The sequence below is a fragment of the Macaca mulatta genome, chromosome 2 (assembly GCF_049350105.2).
Source record: "Macaca mulatta isolate MMU2019108-1 chromosome 2, T2T-MMU8v2.0, whole genome shotgun sequence".
NCBI classification, from domain to species: Eukaryota; Metazoa; Chordata; class Mammalia; order Primates; family Cercopithecidae; genus Macaca; species Macaca mulatta.
In genome coordinates, this window is record NC_133407.1 from 39,466,109 (window position 1) to 39,485,698 (window position 19,590).

The 19,590-nt window shown below is 38.8% G+C and overlaps 1 protein-coding gene across 5 annotated transcripts in view; it reads right to left on the reverse strand.

Annotated features, from left to right (window-relative positions):
• STAG1 (STAG1 cohesin complex component) overlaps positions 1-19,590 on the reverse strand; it is a 401,927-nt gene that overhangs the window by 114,317 nt on the left and 268,020 nt on the right. For all 5 annotated transcript variants that reach the window (XM_077991519.1, XM_015132094.3, XM_077991520.1 and 2 more), the window contains 2 exons: positions 17,140-17,247; positions 3,555-3,669 (listed from right to left, as the gene is read on the reverse strand). In XM_077991519.1, the coding sequence (XP_077847645.1) occupies positions 3,555-3,669; positions 17,140-17,247 (223 nt within the window). The remainder of the gene's footprint in view (positions 1-3,554; positions 3,670-17,139; positions 17,248-19,590) is intronic.

Genomic DNA, 19,590 nt, shown 5'->3' on the forward strand with positions numbered 1-19,590 from the left:
GAGAATCGTGTAAGAAAAACTGCCCTTATGATTCAATTATCTCCACCTGGTCCCATCCTTGACACGTGGGGATTATTACAATTCAAGATGAGATGTGGGTGGGGATAGGGCCAAACCATATCAGTCTGTAACTCATCTATAAAAGACTCCCTTGGCTGCAGACAGTGCTTCATGCCTGTAATCTCAGCACTTTCGGAAGCTGAGGAGGGTGGATCACTTGAGGTCAGGAGTTCAAGTCCAGCCTGGCCAACATGGCGAAACCCCATCTCTACTAAAAATATAAAGATTAGCCAGACGTGGTGGCACATGCCTGTAATCCCAGCTACTCGGGAGGCTGAGATGGGAGAATCGCTTGAACCCAGGAGGCAGAGGTTGCAGTGAGCTGAGATTGTACCACGGCACTCCAGCAAGACTCCATACCCCTAAAAAGACTCCCTCTACTTTATTATTTCTAAAGTCTCTTTCAATTTAGTATTTCACAAGTCTATTACTAAATTTTACCAATTAAAGTGTGTGACAGTAAAACAAAGAGAAATTCAGAGTAGAGCATAATTGGAATACCATCACACTATAAGAATATGGCTTAATTAAGCATTCATCCTGGGGGAACACAAGTATAAAAAGATAAGAGGAGAGATTTTCACAAAGAAAATTTCTTGTGAAACACAGGAGACCATAAAAGTCAATATAAACACCATGAATCATAAGAATCAACCTTTCAATACTATTTGCAGTTTCTTTTGTAGCTGTCAAGAATGCAATACAGGGCCAGGTGTGGTGGCTCACGCCTATAATTCCAGCACTTTGGAAGGCCGAGGCAGGTGGACCACTTGAGGTTAGGAGTTCGAGACCAGCCAGACCAACATGGTGAAACCCTGTCTCTACCAAAAATACAAAAATTAGCCAGGCATAGTGGTACACACTTGTAGTCCCAGCTACTTGGAGGCTAAAGTATGAGAACTGCTTGAATCTGGGAGACAGAGGTTGCAGTGAGCTGAGATCATGCCACTGCACTCCAGCCTGAGTGACAGAGCAAGACTCTGTCTCCAAAAAAAAAAAGGAAAAAAAAAAAAAAAAGAAATGCAATACAGGATAACTGACAAATACATTCTAATACTGTTGTAAGACTTTAGAAAATGGTAGCAAACACAGGAATACAGTAAGACCATCTGAAAATTGTGCAGTAATAAACATTACAAATTACTTCTTTAAATAAACGACAAACAGCCTGAAACTAAGTATTCATGCCTTTTAATAAATTGAAAAGTCCTTGAGCTTTCAGAGATAAAAAACATTTTCCTTTAATTAATAATCAAAGTCAGTTAGCGAAGATCATCATATTCCCTAAACTTTTCAGTAGTTATCTCATACTTATCAATTTCTGAAACTATTGTTGCTTTTTTGTTTTTTTTTTAAGAGACTAGGTCTTGCACAGGCTGGAGTGCAAATGGTGCAATCATAGCTTACTGCACAGCCTGTGCAACTCCTGGGCTCAAGGGATCCTCCCACCTTAGCCTCCCAAGTAGCCACCATGCCTGGCTACTTTTTATTCCATTCCTCTAAAACCTAAGGGAGATAAGAGTATAAGTTGAGATGGTTTACTAGACATGTGATATTTATGGGGTAGTTAGTGTTTTACTAAAAAAATTCACATTTTGCACTTTATTCTGTAATATATCTACCCTGGCTTGTTAAGAAAATAATGCTTCAAATTATTAGTATGCAAAGTGTGATCCTTGGACCAGGAGCATAAGCACTATCTTGGAGACTGTTAGAAATGCAGAATCTCAGGCCCCGTTCTAGAGCTACTGAATCAGAACTGGCATTTTAACAAGATCCTCAGGTAATTTGTATACACATTTAAAACACTATTAAACCCATTCTTTACTCAAATTCAACTCTCTAGCTAGTTTTGTTTCTGACTTTATTTCTCTATTCATTGGTAACTCTCTTAAAAAATAGCAGCAACTCCTTCACCACTTTCTGCTATTTTGCCCTAACACCCTTCATTCCACTGACTGAGTTCTTACTTCTCCAATTTTAATTTTCATACAGGCTACCTGTTTGTGTCTCTCTTCCTTATTCCTACGAAGTTCCCCTCTTACTCTCAAACTTGAGCATTCATAGAATCGTTTCTCTTCTTCACTGACATTTTAGCACAAATCAAAAACACTTTTTAACAAATAAAATTGAGAGTCCTAGGTTTCCAGATGTTCTCTACTTCTTTTGCAACTCTATTTTGTTTGCTTATTTATTTTAATTTTTTCTGAGACAGAATCTGGCTCTGTGGCAAAGGGTGGAGTGCAGTGGTACAAAATCTCGGCTCACTGCATGCAATCTCTGCCTCCTGGGTTCAAGCGATTCTTGTGCCTCGGCCTCTTAATTAGCTGTGATTAGGTGTGTGCCACCACGCCCAGCTATTTCTTTTCTATTTTTAGTAGAGACGGACTTTTGCTATACTAGCCAGGCTGATCTTAAACTCCTGGCCTCAAGTGATCTGCCCACCTCAGCCTCCCAAAGTGCTGGGATTACAAGCCTGAGCCACTGCACGTGGCCCGCAACTCTATTTTCAACCATTTCTAAATGAAGAAGTTATTCAGGAGTTCTTCAGATTTAATTTACCATTTCCCCATGACACGGCAGTAGTAGGAAATACAGATTAAAAAACAAAAAACAAAACAAACAAAAAAAACCCCACACCATTTTGGTGGAAAAACCAAAGCTTACTTGCAAAAACAGATCCTGACATGTAAGTGTTAATTACAAAATTGTTTAAGCAATAACTGAATATAGCACATTAAAAACATTGCTATGAGGCTTGTACAAATATCAAAACATGAATTCATATTTTTCTTTCTCCTTACTAAGTAATTTTCAAACAAGATAAAACTAGTGTTATTGACAGTCTGACAATTTTCAAAAACTGTTTAATGTGATGTAACAGCTATAGGCATAAAAACAAAAGAGGGAACAATAAAAAAAAAAGGTATGCAGGCTGGGCACGGTGGCTCATGACCATAATCCCAGCACTTTGAGAGATCAAGGCAGGTGGATGACCTGAAGTCAGGAATTCAAGACCAGCCTGGCCAACATGGTGAAAATCCGTCTCTACTAAAGAAACAAAAATTAGCTGGGCATGGTAGTGAGCACCTGTAGTCCCAGCTACTCAGGAGGCTGAGTGAGGTAGGACAATCCCTTGAACCTGGGAGGCAGAGGCTGCAGTGAGCCAAGATCGCACCCCTGTACCCCAGCCTGGGCGACAGAGTGAGACCCTGTCTCAAAAGAAAAAAAAAAAAAGTTATGCAGTATTGCAATACTGTAAAAGTTTAACAATTGCCAGTCTGTATTCAGTATTGATCCACACCTACATGTATATTCAGAAATTCTTTCCACAAAAGGTAAAGGACTGCTTCTATATCATGCAATTCATGAAGGCAACTTTGTAAGAAACAGACTTGTTTTTATTTGATTTAAAAAAAATTAAAATGAAATGACAATTTTATTTAACATGTAATATAATAAAAATAAATGAGTTATCTTAAAACATTTTTTACCTCACTTTCAAGAAAGAAAAGAACCAGCATCCTAATGAGGTTTCCATTCGGGCTGTTTCTTCCCCTCCTCTTTGCTAATGCTTCTTCTGCTTGTGGGTCATGTCTGCTAAATAGCCTGGAAATAAATAACAGGGCATTGCAAAGTTACATGAATATGAACTGTAGTGTTCCCTCACCTCACAAATCATTTCAGTGTTTAACAGCAACAACAACAAAAAATGGGGTGGGGCGGGGGGGGGGCGGTGTGGAGAGAAAAGTGTATCAGAGATCAGGCCAGGTGCAGTGGCTCATGCCTATAACCCCAGCACTTTGGGAGGCCAAGGCAGGTGGATCATGAGGTAAGGAGATCAAGATCACCCTGGCTAACACAGTGAAATCCCGTCTCTACTAAACATACAAAAAATTAGCTGGGCATGGTGGCGGGTGCCTGTAGTTCCAGCTACTCAGCAGGTTGAGGCAGGAGAATGGCATGAACCCGGGAGGCGGAGCTTGCAGAGAGCTGAGATTGCACCACTGCACTCCAGCCTGGGCGACAGAGACTCCGTCTCAAAAAAAAAAAAAAAAAAAGAATATCAGAGATCAGATTATTCATCTATTTCAATACAAAAATGTAACTGATGTCATTATAGGTCGGAAAATGGTGGAATCTGAACAATGTCATATAGGTTAAACTAGACATAAAATGTAAAGGGAAACTTTTACTGATGAACAATGTTCAAATATGTGTGAAAATGACAAGCACTGCTATTATCCTGTATGACTGATACTAGAATATGTAATTTTAAACTGGGTTCTATTTTCTTTTTTTTTTTGAGACGGTGTCTCGCTCTGTCACCCAGGCTGGAGTGCAGTGAGTGGCATGATCTTGGCTCACTGCAACCTTTGCCTCCCGGGTTCAAGCAATTCTCCTGCCTCAGCCTTCCAAGTAGCTGAAATTACAGGTGCCCACCACCATGCTGGGCTAACTTTTGTATTTTTAGTAGAGATGAGGTTTCACCACATTGGCCAGGCTGGTCTCAAACTCCTGACCTCAAATGATATGCCTGCCTTGGCCCTGAGTTCTATTTTCTTAAAACACTGATTTCACAGTCATATAATTACAACATATAACCAAATATTTCAGCAATAATTACAAAAATTCACACCTTATTATCTAGAAACATTACCCATGAACCCAACAGTTTTTAGTAAAATGACATTAATGATAAATTAATAAAAATATGTAGTAGCAAAACATATGAAATATGGCCCAAAAAAGTGAAATTTTTAATTTGTTTAGATTTATTCTAACAAAACTTAAAAACTGCTAAGTTGGCCAGGCACGGTAGCTCACGCCTGTAATCCTAGCACTTTGGGAGGCCGAGGCAGGCAGATCACGAGGTCAGGAGATCGAGACCATCCTGGCTCACACGGTGAAACCCTGTCTCTACTAAAAATACAAACAGTTAGCCGGGCGTGGGGGTGGGCACCTTAGTCCCAGCTACTAGGCAGGCTGAGGCAGAAGAATGGCGTGAACTCGGGAGGTGAAGCTTGCAGTGAGCCCCAATGGTGCCACTGCACTCCAGCCTGGGTGACAGAGTGAGACTCCGTCTCAAAAAAAAAAAAATTGTTAAGGTACCTTATTTCTAGGCATTGCTCTAGGTAAAAGGGATATTAGGAGCAAACAATGACAAAATCCCTGTTCTCTTGGAGCTCTCACTTTAGTGAATAAACGGTAGACAAATATATACTGTTGCTGGTTATAAAGAAAAAAAAGGTATATGTATATAGCATGTACTAGTTTATATGTAAAAGTCAGAGTAGGCCTCTCAAATGAGAGGTAATATAACTGAATAAAACGAGAATAATTTCATGTGATATTATAAGAAACCAATCTCTAGCAGAAAACGATTACAGAGAAGCTGAGTTTTTCTGGGGGGTGAGTGAAGAGGAAGGCATATTAGTGGACTAGAGAACTTATCTTGAAGCTGTATCTATACAGCTATCATTTAAGAGAAGGTTCTGTTTAATGGGTGACTTTCAGAGGGATGGTAAACGGACAATAGGAATATCCCTGATAACTGAAATATACCAATCTATTTATTTATTATTTTTTGAGACAGAGTCTCGCTCTGTCACTCAGGCTGGAGTGCAGTGGCCCAATCTCTGCCTCCTAGATTCAAGCGATTCTTGTGCCTCTCAGCCTCCCAAGTTGCTGAGATTACAGGTGCCTGCCACCATACGTGGCTAATTTTTGTTCTTTCTAGTAGAGATGGGGTTTCACCATGTTGGCCAGGCTGGTCTTAAACTCCTGACCTCAAGTAATCCACCCGCCTCAGTCTCTCAAAGTGCCAGGATTACAGGCCCGAGCCACCGCGCTCGGCTTATTTTATGTTTTTTTGAGATGAAGTCTCACTCTGTCACCCTGGCTAGACGGCAATGGCATGATCTCTGCTCACTGCAACCTCCACCTCCTGAGCTCAACAGATTCTCCTGTCTCAGCCTCTGGAGTGTTTAGAATTACAGGCGTGTGCCACTATGCCAGGCTAATTTTTTGTATTTTTAGTAGAGATACGGTTTCACCATATTGGTCAGGCTGATCTCGAACTCCTGACCTCAAGTCTTCCACCTGCCTTGGCCTCCCAAAGTGCTGGAGTTATGGGGATGAGCCCCATGTCCAGTTGTACCAATTTAAATAATTCCATTTAGTGCATATAAATGAGGCACTGAGGAATTTGCTTAAATTTTGAGTATTAAAATGTGGAATTTTTGATGATGTATTAAAATATTGATTTCAGACAGATCTTACTACTTTTTGGATGATTGGTTAATACTGTGAAAAGCTTATGACTAGACTACAAGACACTATATGTGTGTGGATGTGTACATTTAAGTATCTTTGAAAGCTGATCATGGAACTCCTGGGGATACTCCACAGCTTATTTAAGATTTTCTAAGTCACCATATTAAATGATGGAAGAATGATAAAAGAGATCATTAATCAAGTCATTAAACTGTAAGTTTCTCCAAGACAGGGACCTAAAATACACTTACGGAGTGAAGCTTTCATTTGCATAAGAATTGGCCTAATTTTCACAAAGAAACAAAAACTAATGGAGGCTCATCCTTCTGGATTTCTGTGGAAGATATTCTAACAAAAATTTTTTTGGTGTTCTGATATCAGCAAGATGGTGGAACAGAAGACTGCCCAGCATCACTCCCCCTACAAAAATACAACCAGAAACTATTCAAACACAAGAATACCACTTGAATATGCTAGAACTCTGAAGAGAAGTGGAGAAACCCTTTGGGCCCACAGAATCAAGAAACTATGATTAGTAAGAGAAATAGTCATTTCACACTGTGCCAACTGCCCCCTCCCTACAAGCCAGCAAAACTCAAAGAGAATTGCCCTCGACCCATGATTGCTAAGATAAGAGGGAATTAGAAGTGGAAAATTGCTCTCCTTGCTAGTCTGGGAATCTTCACAAGAAGATCACTCCAGTTCCATCCCACAGAAACCACTGGGAGTGCCAGGAGGCCAGAAAAACCTGGGGTTCACTGGGGAGAAAGAATAGGGTGCTGATCACAGTAACTGGTGCACAGATCTTGGTGGCCACTTGGCACATTGACCAGTGGGGACGCCACGTTGAAGGGAGTGGCCAGTACAAAAGCACTGCAAGGGGCATAATCCACAGGAAGGATCAAATCCCTAGATATATTTTCCACAAAGCCCAGGTGACTGTATAAAGTCTTTCCTTGGCCTGGAAACAACTTAAAGGCCAGGATTAAGTTGCAGTACCCACTTAAGTATTTCCCAGGTTGGGAAATAATGTAAGGCCAGCAATATAGTTCCAGCGCAGTGTTCCAGTACTAAGAGTCTTCACCAGACTGAGAAAGAACAGAAGTGCAGTGACTTGGTTCTGGAATACTGTTTAAATTCCAGCATTCACTATAAGTTCTTGCCAGACCAAGAAAAAAACAAGAGGCCACGGTTCAAGTTCTGAAACTAAGAAGTAAAGATCTAGTACTACCAAAGCAAACCTGCAAAAAGTGGAAGCAGTAGTTATCTCTTCAAATACACAAGCATCAACTTAGGTCAGGGAAATATTACACTACCAAACAAAACCAGTAGAGCTCCAGCAACAGATCCGGAAAAACTGAAAATCTATGAAATGTCTGACAGGCAATTCAGGGTAATCCTCTTAAAGAATTTTAAGGATTTACACACACACACACAAATCCAAATAGAAAACTAAATCAAATTTGAAAAACAAAATGAGAAATACGAATAGAAACAATTTTTAAAAATCAAATATAAATCCTAGAAATAAAGAATGTAACTGAAGTGAAAAACTCACTAGAAAGCTTCAACAGCAAACTTAACCAAACAGAGGAAAGAACTAGTGAGCCTGAAGGCAGAACATATGAAATTACCTAGTCAGAAGAGCAAAAAGAAAAATTTTAAAAAGTCTATGAGAATTATGGGACACGTTCAAGCAAACTAACTTCTGCAAAATTAGCATTCCCAAAGAAGATGAGAGAGAAAAAGGGCCTAGAAAGCATATTAAAAGAGTAAGGCTGAAAATTCTCCAAATCTGGAGAAAGACAACAGCATCCAGGAACAGAAAGCTCAGATGTCATCAAACAAATTCAACCCAAAGAGGAATTTCCCAAGTCACATCATAATCAAATTAGCAAAAATCAAAGACAAAGAAGAAATATCCAAAGCATCAAAAGAAAAGAATCGTATCATATTCAATGGAGCTCCTATATGGCTTTCAATAGATTTATCGGCAGAAACCTTGAAGGCCAGGATAGACTGGGATGCTATATTCAAAGTTCTGAAGAAAGAAAATCGCTATCCAAGAACACTGTACCTAACAATATCCTTCAAACATGAAAGACAGATAAAGACTTTCTCAGACAAACAGAAGCTGAGGGAATTCATCAACACCAGATCTGCCTTATAAAAAATGCCAAAAGAAGTTCTTCAGTTTGAAAGACATGAATGCTAATGTGTTGGTAGAAGAGCTCAGGCAGGACTGGCTTATCTGTCATAATATAAAAGAGTCTTGGAAAATGTTTGGGGTCCAGGGTCTAAAACCCCTTGTGGCCTCTGGAACACCAAACTCTGTGCCAAAGTGGGGAAGGCTGCCCTGCCGTACCACAAATATAAGCCCAGGGCATAATACCCCTCGTGGCTTGGATGGAATCCAGGGCTCGGGGCATAAAACCCCTCATGGCCTCTGGAATGTGCGCAGACTTGTCAGTTGCTCTCCCAGGCTCGTAAACATGTTCTCCATTATCTCGAGCAGCAAAGCACATTCTATATGCGTCAAAGAAAATGCCAAACTGTCACAGATACACTTGATGCACCACTACCTATCTATCCTCATGTCCTCACATCCTCACCTTTTTACCCCCACATCCAAACATCCTCGCTACCTGCTTCTTTGTTTGATCACCAATAAATAGTGTGGGATCCCAGAGCTTGGGGCCTTCACAACCTCCACACTAGCGTTGGCCCCCGGACCCACCTTATGCACTCACTCTTAACTTGTCTTTTCTCATTCCTTTGACTCCGCCGGACTTCGTAGCCCCCACGGCCTGGTGTTGGGTCTGATCACCCCAACACTAACGTATAACAAGAAAACTTCAAGGCATAAAATTCACTGGCAAAAGTAAGAAAACTGAAAAAAATTCAGAGTACTCTAATACTATAAATGTGGTAAGTAAATGACTTATATCTTAAGTATGAAGACTACAAGAAAAAACTATTAAAAATAACAACCGGGGCCAGGCATGGTGACTTATGCCTGTAATCTCCAAACTTTGGAAGGTGGAGATGGGAGAATCGCTTGAGCTTAGGAGACCAGCTTGGCAACATGGCAAAATCCTGTCTCTACAAAAACAAAAAACAAACAAACAAACAAACAAAAAAACCCCAAAACAAACAACTGCAACAATTGCTGAGATAAGCAAAATTTTTAAAATGTAAATTGAAACATCAAAAAGTCAAAACGTAAGAGGGGAGCTGTGTTAAAGTGTAAAGTTTATTTATGATATTTTGCAATCAAAGCTAAGTCATTATAAGTTTAAAATAACCTGTATTTTTTTCTGTATTTTTTTTTTTTTGACAGTGAGTCTCGCTCTATCACCTAGGCTGGAGTGCAGCAGCACGATCTTGGCTCACTGCAACCTCTGCCTCCTAGGTTCAAGCGATTCTCCGGCCTCCCAAGTAGCTGGAATTACAGGCACCTGCCATCACACCTGGCTGATTTTTGTATTTTTAGCAGAGATAGGCTTTCACCATTTTGGCCAGGCTAGTCTTGAACTCCTGACCCCAAGAGATCTGCCTGCCTTGGCCTCCCAAAGTGCTGTGATTACAGGTGTAAGCCACCGTGCCCTACATAAAATAACCTGTTTTAACTACAAGATATTTTTATAAGTCTCAGTGTAATCACAAAGCAATATCTATAATAGATACAACAGAAATAAACAGCACAGAATCAAAACCTACTACTAGATACAGAAAAATCAATGGGATCTACAAAACAACCAGAAAACAGCAACAAAATGGCAATGGTAAACACATGCCCATCAATAATAATCCGGAAGGTAAATGGATTAAATTATCAAATTGAAAGACATATAAAGTGACTGAATGGATTAAAAAAAATGACACAACTATATTCTGCCATAAGAAACTCACTTCATCTGTAAAGACACACACAGACTGAAAGTGAAGGTATGGAAAAAGATAATCCATGCACTTAGAAACCAAAAATGTAACAGGAGTGGCTATATTTGTTATCAAATAAAATAGACTTCAAGTCAAGAATGATTAAAAAAAGACAAAGAAGGCCAGAGGGGTGGCACATGCCTGTAATCCCAGCACTTTGGGAGGCCGAGGCGGGCGGGTTACAAGGTCAAGAGATGGAGACCATCCTGGCCAACATGGTGAAACCCCGTCTCTACTAAAAATATAAAAATTAGCCAGGTGTAGTGGCACATGCCTGTAGTCCCAGCTACTCGGGAGGCTGAGGCAGGAGAACTGCTTGAACCCAGGAGGTGGAGGTTGCAGTAAGACAAGATGGCGCCACTGCACTCCGGCCTGGCGACAGAGCAAGACTCTGTCTCAAAAAAAAAAAAAAAAAAAAAAGAAAGAAAAGAAAAGAAAAGAAAAAAGACAAAGAATACCATTTTACAATGGTAAAGGGTCAATATAACAAGAGGATGTAACAATTGTAAATATCTGTACACTCAATATTGAACCTCCCAAATACATTTTAAAAATTAAGACATAAGGAGAGAGAGAAACTGCAATACAATAGTAGTAGTAGGGGACTTCAACATGCAACTTTCAGCAATGGGAAGATTATCCAGACAGAAAATGAATCAATGTTTCCAAAGAAACACTGGAGTTAAGCTGCATTCTAGACCAAATGGACCTAATAGACATTTACAGAACATTCCATCTAACAGTTGCAGAATACTCATTTTTCTAGTAACAAATGAAACATTCTCCAGGACAGGCTACAAGGTCACAGAAGAAGTCAACAGATTTTAAAATATTGAATGCATATTGAGTATCTCTTTTAACCATAATGGAATAAAACTAAAAATCAATTACAGAAGGAATGGAAATTGTTCTAGTTCATGTAAATTAGACAACACGCTCCTGAACAACAAATGGGTTAAAGAAGAAATTTCAGAATTTCGTGAGAGAGAAGAAAATAGAAACACAACATACTAAAACCTATCAAGTACAGCCAAAGCAGTTCTAAAGGAGTTTATACCAATAAGTATCTATATCAAAAAACTAGCAAAACTTCAAACAGACGACAATAATGAAACACAGCAAGGAACTAGAAGACTCACAAAAACAAACAAAAAACAAAATTAGCAGAAGGAAAGAAATTATAATAAAGATCAGAGAATAAATGTAATTAAGACTAAATACAAAAGACAAATGGAACCACAAATGAACAAACCTTTAGCTAAACTAAAAAAAAAAGAAAGAAAGAAAGAAAGAAAGAATACCCAAATAAATAAAATCAGAGACAGAAAAAGAGACATTACAATGGTTATAAGAGAAATACAAAGGATCGGTAAAAACTATTATAAACGTCTGTATACCAACAAAATGTAAAACCTAAAAGAAATGAATAAATTCTTGGACACATGCAACCTATCACAAATTAACCATAAAGAAATAGAAAACCTGCTGGGCATGGTGGCTCACACCTTTAATCCCGGCACTCTGGGAGGCCAAGGCAGGTGAATCACCTGAGGTCAGGAGTTCGAGACCAGCCTGGCCAACATGGTGAAACCCCGTATCTACTAAAAATACAAATATTAGCTGGGCATGGTGGCAGGCACCTGTAATCCCAGCTACTCGGGAGGCTGAGGCAGGAGAATCATTTGAACCCAGGAGGCGGAGGTTGCAGTGAGCCGAGACCGTGCCATTGCACTCCAGCCTGGACAACAAGAGCAAAACTCCGTCTCAAAAAAAAAAAAAAAAAAAAAGAAAAAAGAAATAGAAAACCTGTTGAACAGACCAATAATGATATTGAAGCAGTAATAAAAATTAATGATATTGAAGCAGTAATAAAAAGTCTCCAAACAAACAAAAAAAGCCCAGTACCTGATGGCTTCACTGCAGAATTCTACCAAGCATTTAAAGAAGAACACCAATTCTACTCAAAGTATTTCAGAAAATTGAAGACAAGGGAATACCTCCAAGCTCATTGTATAAGGTCAGCATCACCCTGATGCCAAAACCAGACAAAGACAAAATAACAACAACAACAAAAACTATTAGACAATATCCCCAGTAAACACGCATGTAAAAATTCTCAACAATAACTAGCAAACCAAATTTAACAGCATATTAAAAAGATAATGTACCATAATCAAGCAGGATTTATATCAGGGACACAAAGATAGCTTAACCATATGCATTATCAATAAATGTGATACATCACATCAACAGAATGAAAGACAAAACTTATGACCCTCTCAATAGAGAAAAAGCATTTGAAAGAAATCAACATCCCTTCATGATAAAAACTCTCAATAAACTAGCAAAGGAAACACATCTCAAAATAATAAAGTCCATATAAGACAAACCCACAGTTACAATCACATTAAATGGGGAAAAGTTGAAAGTCTTTCCTATAAGAACTCAAGACCGGCCGGGTGCGGTGGCTCAAGCCTGTAATCCCAGCACTTTGGGAGGCTGAGACGGGCGGATCATGAGGTCGGGAGATCGAGACCATCCTGGTTAACACGGTGAAACCCCGTCTCTACTAAAAAATACAAAAAACTAGCCGGGCGAGGTGGCGGGCGCCTGTAGTCCCAGCTACTCGGGAGGCTGAGGCAGGAGAATGGCGTGAACCCGGGAGGCGGAGCTTGCAGTGAGCTGAGATCCGGCCACTGCACTCCAGCCTGGGTGACAGAGCGAGACTCCGTCTCAAAAAAAAAAAAAAAAAGAACTCAAGACCAGGACGTCAACTTTCACCACTTTTATACAACATAGTACTAAAAGTCCTAGTCAGAGCAATTAGGCAAGAGAATGAAATAAAAGACATCCAAATTGGAAAGAAAGAAGTCAAGTTATCTTTGTTTGTAGATGGCATAATCTTATATTTACAGAAACAGACTCCGCACAAAAAATTGTTAGAACTAATAAATTATGAAAAGTAGAATACAAAATCGACATAAAAATCCGTAGCATTCTTATACAGCAAAAGTGAACAATCTGAAAAAGAAGTCAAGAAGTCAATCTCATTTCCAACAGCTACCAAAAAAAAAAAAAAAAAAAACCCAGCTGGGAATAAATTTAACCAAAGTAAAAGATCTCTACAAACAAAACTATAAAACACAGATGAAAGAAACTGAAGAGGATATTTAAAACAAAAACAACAACAACAACAAAAAAGACATCTCATGCTCTTGGATTGGAAGAATTAAGACTGTTTAAAATGTCCATACTACTCAAATTGATATACAGATTCTATGCAATCCCTGTATCAAAGACATTTTTTATAGAAATTGAAAAAAAAACCCTAAAATTCATATGGCCCCACAAATTACCCACAATAAGCAAAGCAACCTTGAGCAAAAGCTGGAGGCTTTACACCACCTGACTTTAGAATATAATACAAAGTCTTATTACCCCAAATGGCATAATCCTGGCATAAAAACAGACACATATACCAATGCAACAGAACAGATAACCCAGAAATAAGTGCACACAGTTACAGCTAACTGATTTTCGGCAAAGGCACCAAGAACATATCGTGGGGAAAGGACAGCTGCTTCTTCAATAAATAGCAGTGAATTGCCGGGTGTGGTGACACGTACCTGTAATCCCAGCTACTTGGGAGGCTGAGGCAGAAGAATTGCTTGAACCCAGGAGGTGGAGGTTGCAGTGAGCTGAAATTGCACCACTGCACTCCATACTGGGCGACAGAGTGAGACTCCGTCTTGGAAAAAAAAAAAAAAGAGAAAGAAAACACTGGGGATTCTTAAGAATATTAGTCTGGGTAGAGTTTTGGGGCAAGACCTCAATAGCATGTGCAACAAAAGGAAAAACAGAAAAATGAGATTATATCAAGCAAAAAAGTTTCTATACAGCAAAGGGATCAATAAAGAGACAACCTGTAGAATAGGTGAAAATATTGGCCAACTATTCATCTGACAAGGGATATAAGGAACTCAAACAACTCCTTAGTAAAAACGAAAACAATCCAATTTACAAATGGGCAAATGATCTGAATAGACATTTCTCAAAGGAAGACATACCAGTGGCCAACTGGTATACAAAAAAGTGCTCTCATCATTTATTACAAAGAAAATGCAAATACAAAATCACAATGAGATATCATCTTACCTCACTTTCAACAGTTATTATCAAAAAGACAAAAGAATTAACATGCTGGCCAGGATGCAGAGAAAGGGGAATGCTAGTACACTGTTCGTAGGAAGGTAAACTAGTATAGCAACTGTGGAAAACAGTATGGAGGTTCCTCAAAAAACTAAAAACATCTACCATATGATCAAGCAACTCCACTGCTAAGTATATATCTACAAGAAAAAAAAAATCAGCATATCAAAGAGATATCTGCACTGCCATGTTCAGTACAGTACTATTGATAGTAGTGAGACATGGAATCAACCGAAGTGTCCATCAACGTTTGAATGGATAAACAAATGTGGTATTTATACACAATGGAATATTATTTAGCCATAAAAAGGAAATCCTGTCATTTGCAGTGACACAGATGGAACTAGATGACCTTATGTTAAGTGAATTAAGCCAAGCACAGAAGGACAAATATCTCATGTTCTCACTTATATGTGGGAGTTAAAAAAAGGTTGATCTCCTGGAGGCACAGTACAATGATTGCTACCAGAGGGCGGAATAAAGAGAGGTTAACGGGTCCAAAAATACAGTTAGAAGAAATAAGTTTTAGTGTTTGATAGCACAGTAGGGTGACTATAGTTAACAATAATTTATGGAATATTTCAAAATAGCTATTAATAGAAGATTTGGAAAGTTCCCAGCACAAAGAAATAATACATATTTGAGGTGATGGATATCCTACTTACCTAATTTGACCATTACACATTAGATGCATGTATCAAAATATCACATGTACTCTATAAATGTCTATCAATTTTTAAAGTATAAAAAATTTAGCCAATATTTCAAACATAGAAAAATATAATACAGATATAAAATAAGTACATTCTAATTAAGACCTTTTCTAACTCAAGAGTTACCAGTTTATGGCTTCTACTATACAGAGAACCCATCTCAAGTTTATTTTCTCTCTGAAACTACAGAAACAACAAATTATTTCTAAAAACACAAAGTTCTTTGACAAGTTAAGTGGAGAATAGACTAATTAGAATATAATAATCCTGAAAAAAGAAAGGCTACAGTACCTCCTTGATATCGGTGACAGACAACATCCAAAGATAAATATAAAATCAGCATTATTCTACTAGCCAGAGGTGTCAGAGTCACTAGGAAATTCAATATTATTTTAAGTCATGCCTGAAAACCTTGACTTTCTTCCTCTTCATTTTCATTGCCAGCATGCACAGTAAGTAGCTGGTTTCTTTCTTAACAGAGATTTCTTACACTCAAATAACTTTTCTCACTTTGAGAGGTACAAGTGAGTAGAGAACAATTTTTATTGTAGCACTGAATGCAGATACTGGATAGAGGCCAGGCCTGCTCATAATCAAAGTTAGTCACTGATGCACAGCAGTTGCCTAGTCCATGATTTATATTTGTATTTCAGCATAATACGAAGTTAGCATATATAATAAACTTTTGTAATCACCTGTGAATATTATTCAAAGCTAGTAATTTAAATCCATAAACAAAAAAACAAAACACAAAGCAAAGCAAAAGATATACACATATAACCAACAATATGTTTATAGTTTAAAAATGAATTAATCAGCTAGGTGCAGTGGCTCATGCCTGTAATCCCAACACTTTGGGAGGCTGAGGTGGGAGGATCACTTGAGGCCAGGAGTTCAAGACCAGCCTGGGCAAGATAGCAAGACCCCATCTCTCAAAAAAAATATATATATATGTATACACACACACACACTTATATATAATATATTTTAAAATGTTTTACAGAATGAACTAATCTAATTATACAACATATACAGTAAATCACAATAAAAAATGTCCTTCCTAAGTGTTCACATGCATATACTCTCATTAGCTTTATGCTTTACCAAAAAATAAGGTTTAAAAAAAATTAACTGCAACTATATATATATAAAATTTTCAGAATTACTATGAATTACTGATTAAAATAATCCTCATCATGCCCAGGTGTGGTGGCTCACGTCTGTAATCCCAGTACTCTGAGAGGCTGAGGCAGGCGAATTACCTGAGGTCGGGCGTTCAACACCAGCCTGACCAACATGAAGAAACCCTGTCTCTAATAAAAATACAAAATTAGCTGGGCAGGATGGTGCATGACTGTAATCCCAGCTACTTGGGAGGCTGAGGCAGGACAATCACTTGAACCTGGGAGGCAGAAGTTGTGGTGAGTCAAGATTGTGCCACTGTACTGTAGCCTGGGCAACAAGAGCGAAACTCCATCTCAAAAAAATAAAAAATAAATAAATAATCAATCATCATAATGGAGAAAATGAAAAAACATTAAAACTTGGGAGGCATTTTAAAGGTGATACTGCTTCACATTTAGATTACAAATGTTGAGAAAGTAAGATCAAATCTCAGAATTTTAAAGAAAAAACTAGTGATGAATTATCAATTATGTTAGCTTTTATAAGTTTCATGCACTCCTCCAATCTCCACTCACATCTAGCTGAGAATCATCCTCTCAGATTTCAGAAAAAAGGAGTATGTCACAAGGTACAGCATCCTCAAGGGTGTGATTCATAATGTATACATAGGCTATGAGGCTGTTATAGCCCTCAGAGTATGAGATGGACATTTTCAGCACTGTGTTCAGTCACTATTACTCTCTCCTACAAACTCTAAAACAACAACAAAACAACATAGAAAAGTAGAATCTGTTTTCAAAGATAATCAGCTCACTTTTTGTGAAGGAACTCTCCAGCTGCCACAGCAACAGGGCGATGTGCCGAGTACACCAAGTGGTAAACATTTTCACAGTCTTCATTGGAAAGAGCTTCTTCACTTCCACTGAAAAATACAGAAAGTAACATCTGATCTAAAGCAAATGTTTATTTTCAGTTTTACTTTTATTTAAACTTTGTAAAGTTCACTATAAAATTCAAGGCTTAATAATTTTTGTCTCATCTTTTATCTTACTTTGAAAGTTATGTTTCTCCTTTTAGTATAAAAGACAATAACATAAAATTCAGAAAATAAAGATTCAACAAGAAGAAAATAAAATGCCAACAATTATTCTACTTTTTATTTATTTATTTATTTTTTTTTGAGACAGGGTCTTGCTGTGTCACCCAGGCTGGAGTGCAACATCATGATCTTGGTTCACCACAACTTCTGCCTCCCGGGTTCAAGTGATTCTCCTGCATCAGCCACCCGAGCAGCTGAGATTATAGGCACCCAACACCACGCTCAGCTAATTTTTTGTATTTTTAGTAGAAACGAGGTTTCGTCATGTTGGCCAGACTGTTCTCTAACTCCTGACTTCAGGTAATCCACCTGCTTCATCCTCCCAAAGTGCTGGGGTTATAGGCATGAGCCACTGCGTCTGGCCTTCTTCTACAGCTTAAAATCTTAGAGCCAGGCGCGGTGGCTCATGCCTATAATCCCAGCACTTTGGGTGGCGAAGGAGGGTGGATTACCTGAGGTCAGGAGTTAGAGACCAGCCTGGCCAACACAGCAAAACCCCATCTCTACTGAAAATACAAAAATTAGCCAGGCGTGTTGATGTGTACCTGTAGCCTCAGCTACTTGGGAGGCAGAGGCAGGAGAATCGCTTGAACCTGGGAGGCAGAAGTTGCAGTGAGTCAAGATTGTGCCACTGCACTCTAGCCTGGGCGACAGAGCCAGCCAGACTCAGTCTCCAAAAAAAAAAAAAAAAAAATTTGGGTAGAATAAAAACATACTTCCAAGTAACCTGCAATTACACTGGAAACCACAAAGGTAATTAAAGGTTTCACAGACATTTATTTATTATTGTCTATTAAAATACTACATGTCTAAATTTTTAGGACATACATGAGTACTTAAAGGTGTATTTATTACTTTAGATATAGTTATTAGAAAACAAAAAACAAATGAGCTAAAAGAACCTGGTTCTTTACAAACAGTAAGATGGACAAACCTGACATGACTTATGAAGAAAAAGAGAATACGAATAAAATAGAGGATGAAAAGAATTAAGAAAGAATGAGTCTTGGAAAGTAATAAGAAGATCATGAACTATAAAATTATAAAACTGTGATAAAACATTTTTAAAAGTTTGCAAAAATGTCAACAGTAACACAAAAGAAATAACATTTAATTAATTATTTATTATTATCTTTTTTTGAGACAGTTTCTTTTGCAGAGGCTGAAGTGCAGTGGCCCTATCTCGGCTCACAGCAACCTCCGTCTCCTGGGTTCAAGTGATTCTCCTGCCTCAGCCTCCTGAGTAGCTGGGACTACAGGTGCCTGCCACCACACCCGACTAATTTTCTGTATTTTTAATAGAGATGGGGTTTCACCATGTTGGCCAGGCTGCTCTCGAACTCCTGACCTCAAGTTATCTGCCCGGCTCAACCTCTTACAGTGTTTGGATTACAAGCATGAGGTACTGCGCTCAGCCAATAGAATTTAATTTAGATGGTTAATCACGGAAGAAATAGAAATGATAACAGACCTCTTGCACAAAAGAAATTAAAAACTGGCTGGGCAGGGTGGCTCACGCCTGTTAATCCCAGCACTTTGGGAGGCCGAGGAGGTGGATCACTTGAGGTCAGGAGTTCAAGACGGGCCTGGCCAAGATAGTGAAGTCCCATCTCTACTAAAAATACAAAAATAAGGCGTGATGCCACGTGCCTGTAACCTCAGCTACCGGGAGGCTATGGCATAAGAATCACCTGAATCTGGGAGGCAGAGGTTGCAGTGAGCCGAGATTACGCCAGTGCACTCTAGCCTGGGTGACTTAGTGAGACTCTGTATCCAAGAAAAAAAAGAAAGAAATCGACTGTCACAGTTTTAATAAGATAATTCTCTTATAGTTTCAAGAAATAATTAATCTCTGTCTTAGGACACTTCTTTCAGAAGAGAAAAAAAAAAAAAAAGGCAAGAAACTATTGAAAGTATCTTACAGCCCGGCTCAGTGACTCACGCCTGAAATCCCAGCACTTTGGGAGGCTGAGGTGGGTAGATCACTTCAGGTCAGGAGTTCAACATCAACCTGGCCAACATGGCAAAACTCCATCTCTATTAAAATAAAAAAAGTAGCTGAGCGTGATGGTGCGTGCCTATAATCCCAGCTACTCGGGAGGGTGAGATATGAGAATCTCTTAAACCTGAGAGGTGAAGGTTGCAGTGAACTGAGATCATACCACT